This window comes from Cotesia typhae, unplaced genomic scaffold, assembly GCF_013202065.1.
Source record: "Cotesia typhae breed Kobodo isofemale line unplaced genomic scaffold, CoteBio_Ctyphae scaffold_152, whole genome shotgun sequence".
NCBI classification, from domain to species: Eukaryota; Metazoa; Arthropoda; class Insecta; order Hymenoptera; family Braconidae; genus Cotesia; species Cotesia typhae.
The window spans coordinates 3,559,321-3,571,911 of NW_027423776.1; the positions used below are offsets into that span (position 1 = coordinate 3,559,321).

Below are 12,591 nucleotides of genomic sequence, written 5' to 3' on the forward strand. Positions count from 1 at the left end.
GTTTTAAAAAATCCAATTTTTCTTCATAAATATATCTTAATATTCCATTTTTATCAATTCTGAGTTGAAACTTTTATGCCTCTTTGGCACTTTGCCTTATATTCCATCTGTATTACACCTTTTTAGCTTCAAGACTGCGATGGAAAGAAGCCATTTTTATGATACCGTATTAAGTGTCTCAATGCATCATGTCATCAATTCTAATAACAAAGAAGCAATTTCAATGAGTTATAATTATAATCGAATAAAATTAACTCTGGTTAACCTCTATAAAATCAAACTTGAATAAATCTCTTTATTATTATTTGACTATTAAATCAAGATGTCGGTATCTAAGAATTGAATTTTTTTCAAATAAATATTTTAGATTTTTTTTGCGTCATTTTACTTTTTTATTCGTTTTCTTGTTACGGAAATTTGTTCAATCTTTGCGTATGCGTGTATGATATACTCTGATTTAGGACGCCTGTGCGTCTTCATCAGCTAAATTTTAACAGTCTCCAGTATGAGATAGCCTTAAGCTGTGTAATGAGTGTTTAAAATGCCGCGAAATATTTGAAATAAATATTGTAGTAGACGTAAAATTTTTATGAAAAAAAAAATTGGCTTAATAATAAATCAAATTTTTAAACCCGGAAAAAAGTAACTAATTATAAGAAAAAGAGCGTTTTATAATAAAATAAGAATAATAAATAGTAAAAGATATGTATGCTTGTTTATTTAAATTTATTTATTCGCAAAATGTCAATCCGATCATGTTACGAATCGTGCCCAGAATTAAACGTCCATGAAATTTTATTTCCGGCTCTGGTTATACTACCGGACGCTAGGGAAATAGCTGACATATAAACGAACGTACATTGATTCATATAAAATACACACAAACAATATACACACATACATGTAGATGCGTATATATAACTACATATATATAAATAACTACGTATATATAAATACATAACATTGAATTGTAACAGAATATTTTTGCATGAAAAGTACGATTGAATGAGTTTGCAATCCCCGGGCAATATTACGATCATGTTACATTATAATTTGTACTACAGAAGAGAAATAGTTACTATAATTCACTTTTACAATTTGCCATTGTTCGTCTGTAAAATGTATCTAGCCGTGGGATGATACCGATTAAATGGGGCCTAATTGCGAATTGCGAATTAATTAATCAATATTCATCTACAAAACGATTTGAATTAGATTTTTAATGATTTTATTTATGAAATATTAACTGTTCGCTCGCTCCCACAAATAGTGCAAATGTGTATATATTATATAGTTTTCCTTGATAATCAAATCACGTTAAGGTTAAGTTTTCAGTCTCTTTGCTCACGTGAGTTCACGTCACAAACATTATGATTATGAGGTATAATTAAAAAGGAAAAGTTTTTAAAGATAATACATACAATTAATTGCGAGTTGAATTTAATGAATAAAAAAAAAAATAACAAAGAGTATTAGCTTTTTCGTCCAGAGCAGATTGTAGTTGTTTAATTAGGCACCTAGAGAAAATAAAAAAAAAAAAAAACGTTTTTCGAAATAAGTACGTCCGATATCACGGTCCCTCCTACTACTTAGCAGTAGTTCAGACCCAAACGATGCACGCTTTATTTGAGACTTGAAACATGGTCACTTATTTTGTAAGCTGCACTCGGGTCTTTTAGTATTTTTTAATAATTAAATTAAAAATTATTGTAACAACTTCCCTGTTAATCTAATTTATTTTGATTTCATTAATAGTTATTTGATTGATTATTTATGACGTAGAAATATTATTAAAAATTTGTCAAAATTATTTGATTGTTTTATCGATTGTTATTACTAGTTAACAAATTGTATATATCAAAAAACGTTATTGTTGATTCGGATATTTTTAGGGAAATGGCTATTTTTTAAAAATGTTTTAGTTTTTTTGTTACACTTATAATAGTTGTAAGTTTTATTTGTTTTTTAGGTAAAGATCTTCAGGAAAGTTGACTTATTGTCGTTTTAATCCTCAGTGAATTTAGAATAGATTTTAGAATGAATATTTTTAGTAAATCGATTATTTATTTTGGCTCTAAGAGTTTAATTACTAATTGATATTACACGATATGATAATGATATCAATTTAATAGTTCAATTAAAATCATATATAATCTGTGGCTGCCTGTGAAATTGATCTGTGTAAATTTGTGAATTTTATTTTTAGAGTCAAGTAATCACACTCAACCAGAGATTTATGTAATGATTTTGAATAGATGAGTCAAAATAAATTTTGGATACGATAGTCTAAATTATTAATTGGTAATCACAAAAAAAAAAAAAAATAACCATAAATGATAATCCTCAATATGTATGATACCCATAAATATGTATAATCGTTCGGGACCATCTATAATCATACGTGTCTAAAAATGATCACATGTTATCATTGATTATCTATGATCATGTGTGATCATTGATCACCAATGGTCACATGTAATTTTGATTGCGTATAATCTCGCATACATTAAAAAAACAAATTTCTTTCACCAAGAAAATTTCAAGGAAAACAAAAGTTATTTTAAAGTAAGAACAAATTTTCTTGGCTCAAGAAAATTATCTTGGCTCAAGAAAATTATCTTGGCTCAAGAAACTTTGACTTGATTAAAAAAATTTTCAATCTTCCTTTATGTTTTCTTGAGCCAAGAAAATTCAAACTCCCGTTAAGAATTTTATTTTTCAGTGTAGTCATCAATCATTTACCATGCTGATGTGATCATTGATGATGTATTGCCAAGTGCGATTATTGATCACTGATGGTCACACGTGATCATACACAGTAAAAAATTTTCCGTTACTCCGTCAAAAAATTTTTTACATTTATTTAACATTTATTAGGTTAAATTAACACAAAAAAGTGTTTAGTATTTAACACAAAATTTTTTGACACATTGACGAAAAACTTGTTACTGTGTATGAAAATTCAATACTTGTTGAATAGAAATTTATGACAAGATAAAATCATCAAGTGATAAAAATTAAAAATTACAAATCAAGATATGAAAGATAATTAAAATGAAAATAAAAACTATTGTATCCATGAATTCGATAGATTTTTAATTACGATAATGAGTAGTATGTACTGAACTTATGATTATTGACATCATTATAATTATTAATTATAATGGTCTTCACAATACGAATGATTAAAATTCGTATCCAAAGCTATGGCTGTGATCTTAACTAATAGATGAAAAAATGAATTAAAACTTTTAAAAAATAAAAAAAATAATAACATTAATGTTTAAATTCATCATTACGTATTCGAAGATATATACGTTTACAAAAAAAAAAAAAAAAAAAAAAAAAAGCATTGATTCCTATTTTATTCAGTCTTTATAGTTTTTTAGATAAATCTTTATAGACAGTAGAGAGTGCTGTGTGATACACGTCTGGTCAACGCTAGCGCTTGACTCAGTAATGTGTAGACAGCAGCCAGTAGTTTTTACATAGTACTCTGTACTTTCCCAAGTATTTCAACCTCGTTTTTTTCAAAACACTCCTAAGTACTGTACAAATAGTAATCAGTGCTGTTTTTTTTCTCCGTGTAGATTATCAATGTATAATTGTGAACAAATAATAAATATTTTCGCGTAAACATTTTAATTTATATTTCTCTATAAAATATAAGTCTTTACTGTTAAATATTTGTCAAAACTATATTCCATTAAAATTTTGATGATGGTCGCACTGTAAATACGAAATCATATTAATAATAATCAATAAAGTTAACAGAAGCTGATATGAGTAAAATTAAATAAATTTATAAATCAAAGAATAAAGATAACAAAAAATAATAAATCAAACAGTAAATAGTTGATAATATTGCCATGGAAGTTTGCTTTTGCTATTAAGAGAATAGTAAAAAAAAAAAAAAAACAAATTCAAGTAAGAAGCGATTATTGATTAGTTGGTTTTATATCTCCGGCGATACTGCAATACTGTGTATGTCACTATCTTTTTTTTATAGGCTATGAAGTTTTATGATGTTTATTTACAAAGAAACTATATCAAAAAACTGATTACATACTTAAAAAAAAAAAAAAGACAATTGTTTAATTGAAGAAAAATAATTTTCTCAAAATTTCGTTTATTTTGAAAATTGAATTTTCTTAATTTAAAAAATCATTTATGTTAGATCAATAAATCAAAATTTTTTGATGAAAACAAAAAAAAAGTAATTTATCAAAAAACTTTACTTTCTTACGAACCGTTCCATTTATTTGGTTTTAACTGATAAAATTTATAACACAAAAACTACTACCACGAACAAAAATGAAGAGTTCTTGAAAGGAAATTATTTTTTTTTTAGTTGAAAATTGTTTTTGTTGGAAGAATTTGATTTTATCGATTGAAGATGAGATAATTTTGAATCAAGCACTAACAGTTATTGACAGAAGGTACAAATATTTGAATCAAAGAGTGTAAAAATCAAGAACCAAAGAATTATCGGTTTTCTTCAAAATGATTTTCTTGGTTTAAGATTATTTTTTCTTAATCAAGTTTTTTTTTTATTATTATTATTATTATTATTATTATTATTAGTGTAATACTGCAGTATCACCTATGGTATATTTTTTATAAAAATAAATATATAACTATTTTTTGTCCATTACCTATGGGATTGGAATTTGCTGTTAGTGAATGGAACGTTCCATAGTGGTTTGTAGGTGTGTATAGCTAAAGGTATTTTAAAACTCAGAAGACTTTCAGATTGTAACCAGCAATCTTCGTGCGGGTACTTCGAATCCAATTTCATTCTATTCGATTTCATTCAATTTTCATATATCTGAAGTATAATTGCATTTTTTTTTCTTCATAGACAGCGAATTGATCCTCACAATGGAACGTTTTAAAAATAAATGCGTATTACAGTGACAACGTAATCTTTAAAATATATTTGTATAAACGTATTTTATCTATATGTACGTACGTTAAACTGAATCTTATTTAATTGTAAAATATAAATCGTAATAAATCAAGTCAATGTCGTCACTACATGTAACGAAAAATAATACTAATAATATATTAAAAATGTAAAATATAATAATTGTGAACGTAGTATATTTTACAAATAAATAAATGACCTTTATTGTAAGAAGCAAGAGGTTCGCGTTCATCACGTCTAAAATGTTCACAAAGCGAAAAATGAAAATAATAATAATACTTATACTAATAATAATAAAATATAAGTATTTATGCTGAGATATAAGGTGTCTCTTTGTATAATATAGAAACGAAGCTTCAATGTATTTTCACTACAGTCCTGTTTAAAGTAAATTCATTTTGTATTTATCCTTAATCAGTACATATTGTATTTATTGTCATAATTTATGCGAAATAAATGTTACATTTATGCCAAGCTATTATTTTATTTTCCCAATACTCCTAATGTACTTTGTATGTAACGCAAAATGTTATTTAGAATTTATCAAAAAAGTTCGATTTTCAAAAATAGTTGTATTTTTTTACGGGATTTATTCTAGATTCAAATTAACATTTGAAATCTTTACAAAATCTAGGCTATTTGAAAATCGCCGAATGATCCGCTTATCTTTTCGAGAATGAGCTTTATCAGATCTTGACTTACCGTAATCAGATTGATAATTGCAATATCTGTTTGCGTAATATAACAAAAATAGATGATCCATATTAAATTGGGAGCTAAAATAAATGAGTTATAATCAAAAGTTAGCAAAAAAAATTAAAAAGCTTTTATTCATTAAGAAAAAAATTTTTTTACGGTTTCCAATAGATAGTGGAATAATCCTCATTCTTTGATGCGCTTATATTAAATATTTATAATCACTGTCAATGTTCATTTTTAGCTTATAAAAAATATAAAATCGTTTTATTAACCGTCATGTCAAATATAAAATAATCATTGATGAATACTTATGTTCCAAAAATATTCACAGTAAGAGAGAAGGGGATCAATTGAATCAAAACACGTTTAGCTATTTCTTATTCGTTAAATTAAAACTAAATATTACGTTTTAAACTTCCCGCTAAGATAATTGAAAATTTTAAAAAATCGGGAAGTTATTGGTTTCACCCCGTTTTTCGAAAATCGAGTTCTCATCAGATTTTAAAGTTTTAAGGTCATAAGAAGCTTCCCTGAATGTTTTCGCGATGATGCCCATGTGTGTGTGTGTGTGTGTGTGTGTGTGTGTGTGTGTGTGTGTGTGTGTGTGTGTGTGTGTGTGTGTGTGTGTGTGTGTGTGTGTGTGTGTGTGTGTGTAACCCTTTTATAACTTTTGAACGGTTTAACCGATTTCCTCGCGGTTGGTGCCATTCGAAAGGGCTTGACCAAACTTAGATTTTGAATACACTTTGAACCGATTCGGACCGGTAAATTTTGAGAAATCTCAAAAAAACTGCAAAAAAAATTTCTTTCAAATGTAGTTTTTTTTGGAATTACTTTCAAACGGATGTACCGATCGATTCCAAAAACTAATCAGCTCTTGACATCAAAAAACCACGTCGATCGCCACCAGCCCGACTAAAATCGGTTAATTCGTTCGTGAGTTATCGTTGTCGAAAGAAAACCGAGAAAACTGTTTTTTCGGAATAACATCGAAATTCCGTGTTCGATAAATATGAACTTAAAGATTCCTTATCGGAATCTTGAAAATCGGTTCATTCATTCAAAAATTGTTGCGGTTTGAAAATTAAAAAAATAGTGATTTATTAAACTCCTATCAAACTTTTGAGCTCGGAGAGCTCAAAACTACACGAAAATTAGATTTTCGAGTTCGAAGAGCTCAAAAACATAATAAATGCAATTTCGAGCTCTTTATTACGAAAGTAGAGGAAATTTGCTGGGATGGCCTTCAGGGTCAACCGTTTGCCTAAATTTTTGTCTTTTTAATTTCCATAAGATTTCTCCAGACCCAAACATGATGGAAAAAATTTTCATGGAGGTATCTGATAACTAGACACTTGGAGCTACAATTTGCTTTTGTTTTTTTTTTTTGTCGTACGATTATTTTTCTCGGAGTTACAAGTTAAAAATAAGAGAAAAATTCAAATTTTTTTTATATCCCTTAATTTTTGAGATGGATTAAAAAAAACTTCATTTCTTTACTGACAAACCGAAGAAATTTTAATTTTAGAAAAAATTGTTGTTAGAATAAATATTTTTCTCATATGAAAAATTAATCCACCAAAGGATTTTTCAAAATTTATAATCTAACAATTTTTTTTTCCAATAAAAAATCAATCGATTCTCTGGTAAAAAAAAAAAAAGGAACTCTAATTGTTTTGAGCTACAATTATTTTATTATAGCTTAGTTTTTTAAAATAAAAACTATTAAATTGAAGAAGACTGTTAGCATGCTCGAATAAAAACGAACTGTATTTAGTTATGCTGTTTTTTTATTCTGCGTAGACAGTTACAAAATTAGTGTGTGTTAAGTAAGAGATCTTAAAGCGAGCTAACTTAAACAAATATCTTAGTAAAACATTACAACTTAGATTTGGGCGTAAATTTAACTAGCAAAAATAAGGAAAGGGAAAATAAGCGTAGTTATTGGTGGAAAAGTTTGGAAAATTCTAAGAAAGGATATTTTAAAGAATTATTGGCTAATTAAAGGAATAAGAGGCGGGTGCATGTTGTCAACCTTAGTGCAAGGAGAGGGTGTGAGGTATTGGCATCAGGTAAGGACTCGAAGGGACTGATGATTTATGATAGGGTTCAGACTTGCAAGCGTTTAAGCAAAAAAATTGGGAAAATATGTAATTACAGAAATGTGGGTATCATAAAAATAAAAACTAGCTAAAATATAAATTCTAAGCTTAAGCGTACATAATGTAAAACACGTTAGTCTGTATGCTGAAAAATAAGGATTATTTTTTAAATACTTAAATTTTCCAAAGATACAATCCCTTGGTTAAAGTATACAAAATACAATAGATGGAAAAAACCCAGCATGAATAGTAAATAATAATTTAGGATACAGATATTCTTTAAAATTAGAAATTATTTTTAAGTATTTAAAAAATAACTAAATTTATAATAGTCCGGGTCCTTTAGATAAAGATTACAATAAATAGGAAAAAACCCAGTGCGTTAATAATGAACTATGTTTAATATTAAATATATATATAAGGAAATGTTTAAAGAACAAAAATTTAATTAATTAATTTGAGAACAAACACTAATAAAAAACGCACACAACCATTGAAAAAAAAATTAGGAAAACGGTTGACCCTGAAGGCCATCCCTGCAACTACCCGCTACTTTCGTAATTAAGCATTCGAAATTGCACTTACAATGTTTTTGAGCTCTTCGAGTACTTTGAGTAAGTATTGATAATAAAACAAATGCGGAATATTAGTACAAAATTTAATAATGATAATAAATAAATAATTACTCTAGGAGATATAGAAAATGATCATAAATTTTAAAAATAAAAAATATATTCCTATGTTTAAATAAATAAATTGAAACACGGTGTGCTTATGTGAAAGAGTATGAAGGTTAAATAATCGAACAATTTTTTAACTACAGTCATTAAATGAATATTTTGTAATTTCGAGTAAAAAGAAATTCATGTAATAATTAATTAATTAAAATTTTTATATTATTTATAAGTAATTTCAGATGTTGATTAACTGTTAGATATAATTTTGAACACGATATTATTAACCTAAATTGATTTTGAGTTTGACAATATATTTCATCAAATTAATTATTATTAGTGCAATTTTTTTGAAAACTACCATTAAGTCTATATATTTTTTTCTCGAGTAGTCATAATGATAATATTAATCCCTCAAACGATTTTTCAGAATTTTTAGTATAACAATAATCTTTTTTATAATAAAAATTTTACGTACTTTTATTAAAAAAATAGATGAACAGTCAACAGTTAAAAATATATTAATAAAATTTGCAGGATTTATCGTCAAATACCTATATCTTATAAAAATATCAATAGTTTATTATCCTACTGTAAATCAATCCTATTATCCTATTATCTTTTTGAGTTAACGAATAAAAATTTCATTGATTTCTCGATAAAAAAATTAAGGTTTTTCGTAATAGTTGTGCGCGTTATTCATTAGAGTTTAAGATCCTGAAAGAAAATTTCACTGGTCGCGATTAGTTTAAATAATACGAATTTATTAACGCGCGCCAGGCTTCAGGCTCTCTCAACTCAACGTGTGGCCCAGCGTCTTAGGCAATATTGCAGCTTCAGTCAGTCATAGTTAGAGACTTTTTAATTTCTTTTTATAATAATAAAGTATTTTGAAGACGTGAAGAATAAAAAAATTTCGAAAATGAAATTATTCACTGAAAAATTAATCTCGTAAAAAAAAATTAATTTTTTTGAGACAAAGAATCATAATTATAATTCTTTGTCTATAATTATAATTCTTCGTCTATAATTATAATGGGATTGTCCAATTGGGGACTAATTAGACCCTTATAGGGATTTCCCCATTGGACGTGCCTCTTCGGGACCCAATCAGATCCAGATGTATACCCTGGGTAATCCCAAAGTAATTTCTAGTCGGGTATCCGAAAATGCCTTGAAAACCTGAAAATGATCTACGAGATAATTCAGGGTAATTTCAGGTTTTTCTTTAGAATATAAAAAGAGATTACATTTCCAGAGGATCTTCGTCTAGAAATACTTGGACGATTTTTCAACGTTCATTGGAAGAAAAAAGCATTCGATTTTTTTTAGACACTCTAATATAGATATACGATTAACATGGAGTTACTAATTTCTAATTATCTTATAAATGAGTTATAATAATAATGAATTAAATAATAAATTATATTCCTTAAACAGGGTTGTTTTATTATGAATACTTATTGTAACGTATTATTGTAAATTCGCTTCGTTTTCATAAAGTTTATGTATCATTTATGACTTAAAACTATATTATTTAAAATTATTTATCTGATCATCACTTGCAATTCTACAACTATAATAAAGATTCTAATCATGTTAATTAGTCATTCAGGAAATTTCTTGTTTGATGAAAGTTGACACTTTAATTTTATAATAAGGAAAATAATGTAGTAATTTAAATTAAAATAAGTCTTATCCATACATTTTTAATTCATCGGAATTGACGAGATATTCAAATTCAAAAAAATAATCAAATCAAATACTTCTCTAAAAAACTGATGGCCGGATGTCGTATCGTTTTACGTCACTTCTATGACTATTTTATTTGGTTCTTGATTGGTCGTCTGAGGTAGTATAATAGCGGGATTATGTTTTTTAAGAAAAATTCGAAATTTAAAATGTAAAATTCAAATAAAAGAATAAGTTCAAACTGAAATTTCTTTCAGTTTAAAAAACAAAAATTTTTAATTTCGAAGAAATATTATATCTTGAAAATCCTGAAAAAAATATGTTTCATCTAATTTCATACTTTTTTAATATACTTACATAGATAGTTAAAAAAATTCTTGTAACTTCTAATCAAATTGTTATGAAAAATTTCTCAAAATGATAACTTTTCGAAAATTTGCTAAAATAAACGTTATTTAAAATTTTTAATTTTATCCTGGAGGTCCCACAGAAAAAATTCTCTTGCTGCCCCAAGAGAATTATGTTGTAGCAATAGAGATTCATCACTTCCCGTAGGATCAGTCCTATTGCTGCTCCAAGAAAATCCTCCAGAATAATTGTTTTTTAAAGAAACTAATCAACATAGGTTTTGAGTTTAAATAATATTAAGCTTCAACTTGAATTATTTTTCTTAGTAAGTATTAATTTACTACATTTACCATCAGAAAAGAAAAATTAATTATAACATAATAAATTGATTATAAAAAAATAAAAAATAATACATTAAGAATAATTTTTCAACAGTTATGGTAGATAAAAACTTATTGAGTTATGGGAAAGAATTTCAGAATAAAAAATTAAAATAGTTTCGTTTAAATGGTTAAATTTTATTATTTACACTAAAAGTATTTAAATCTAAAAAATATTCAATAACATATAACATCTTCTTTATACATTTAAACAATCATTTACTCAAAAACCTTAAATCTAGGATACTTAAATAATTAAAAATATTTCTTATAACTAAATCAGGTAAGTCCATACACAAAATGTCATATAATATTTCAGACTTTTTTAATAGATCCTTCCTTTCAAGTGCTTGTCTTAATTTTTCAGCTATTATTTTACCATATATTGGAAATTCTTTTAATATTTTTTCTTTATCAAAACAATAATCTACATATTTTAATCCTACAGCTAATTTATGTAAGTTTTTTTCTACTACATTATAATAATTTAAATTTGTGTTGTTAATTCTCTTATATTTTAATTCACTTACTTCTTTTTTACAATCTTCTCGAAATGATTTGAAAAAATCGCTATCCACAGCTCTTACATTTTTTTTATGTAAAAATATACCGGCTACGGATAATTTAATTATATGGTCCTCGACTAATTTTATCATATCTAAAGTTTCATCCACGATAATATTATTAAGGGTCAGGTCAATATTTACTTTCATGGCCATATCGAGCAAGCTTAAATTTTTATCATTAATTACATTAATATTTGTTCCACAGTTAAGTAAATAAGTCAAAATGTTAATACAGCACAACTGAACTGCCAAATGGGCCACTGTATCTCCATGATAATCGTAAATGTCCAATATATTGTCACAGTTTCTTGAAAACACGTGAAGAATGTCGACATTATCTTTTCGCAAAGCTGCGATGAACTCCAACGTATACTCCTGGTCCTTGATCACCTCGAATTTAGCTCCATATTGCTCCAGGATCTGAAGAATGTCAACTCTGTTGGTTCTTGCTGCCAGGTGTAGAGAAGAGTATACTTCTCTAGATCCTCCATCAATGATAGCCTTGTTGTCTAATAATAACTTGACTAATCGGATGTCCTTTTTTGAAATTGCCAGATTCAAAGTAGACAAGTTATAACTCACATTGTTGAACGTAACTGCGTGAACTTCTGCATTTACATGAGCACCTGACATCACCAGGAATTCGGCGATGTCGTAAGTCCCACAATCAACAGCCAGGTGAAGTGGAAGCATTGTTTTTGGATCATCACGTTGATTCAAGTTAATTTCAGCTCCTGATGCAACTAACTTCTTTACTACGTCCAGGTTTTGTTGTTTTACGGCTAGCTGGAGCGCCGTTCCCAATGATTTAGTGGAATCATTTACGTTGACATTATTTTGCAATAACAAATCAATAAATTTTTCATCATGGTTCATTATTGCAAGTTGTAAAACACTCAATTCACCGTATTGTTCACAAGCAAGTATTGAGTTAACACTCATTTTGCCGGATTTCACTAACTCTTGGATTTTGTTCAAATCGAAATTGTTAAATGCCATTTTTATTGAATATAGCGATTATACGGGTCACAAGTATATATGTAAAGTTTAAAATTTCAGGTTTTGCAACTAGAGATGCTTACGCTTCGAACTTTGTCGAGAATATGATTTAAGTTCTGGAAGGAATTTACCAGGTAAACTCTCTCGGCCCCCTCCTCAAAATATTTGTTAGGGCCTGCTTACCCATTTCTTTCATAATCAGGA

At 27.3% G+C, this 12,591-nt stretch overlaps 1 protein-coding gene across 1 annotated transcript; it reads right to left on the reverse strand.

Moving 5' to 3' along the window:
* Positions 1–11,531: 11,531 nt before the first annotated feature.
* On the reverse strand, positions 11,532–12,387 carry LOC141535995 (ankyrin repeat domain-containing protein 61-like). The gene is made up of 2 exons (XM_074256188.1): positions 11,622–12,387; positions 11,532–11,551 (listed from the first exon to the last, which is right to left on the reverse strand). The coding sequence occupies exons 1-2, from the start codon at positions 12,385–12,387 to the stop codon at positions 11,532–11,534; spliced, it is 786 nt and encodes a 261-aa protein (XP_074112289.1).
* Between the last annotated feature and the right edge of the window lie 204 nt (positions 12,388–12,591).

Excerpts from the sequence above, each read along its gene's own strand:
- LOC141535995 (XM_074256188.1), bottom strand. The coding sequence starts at position 12,387 with ATGGCATTTAACAATTTCGATTTGAACAAAATCCAAGAGTTAGTGAAA. Across the intron at positions 11,552-11,621 it reads TTTGGCAGTTCAGTTGTGCT|CTTGCTCGATATGGCCATGA; the intron begins GTATTAACATTT and ends TAAAAATTTAAG.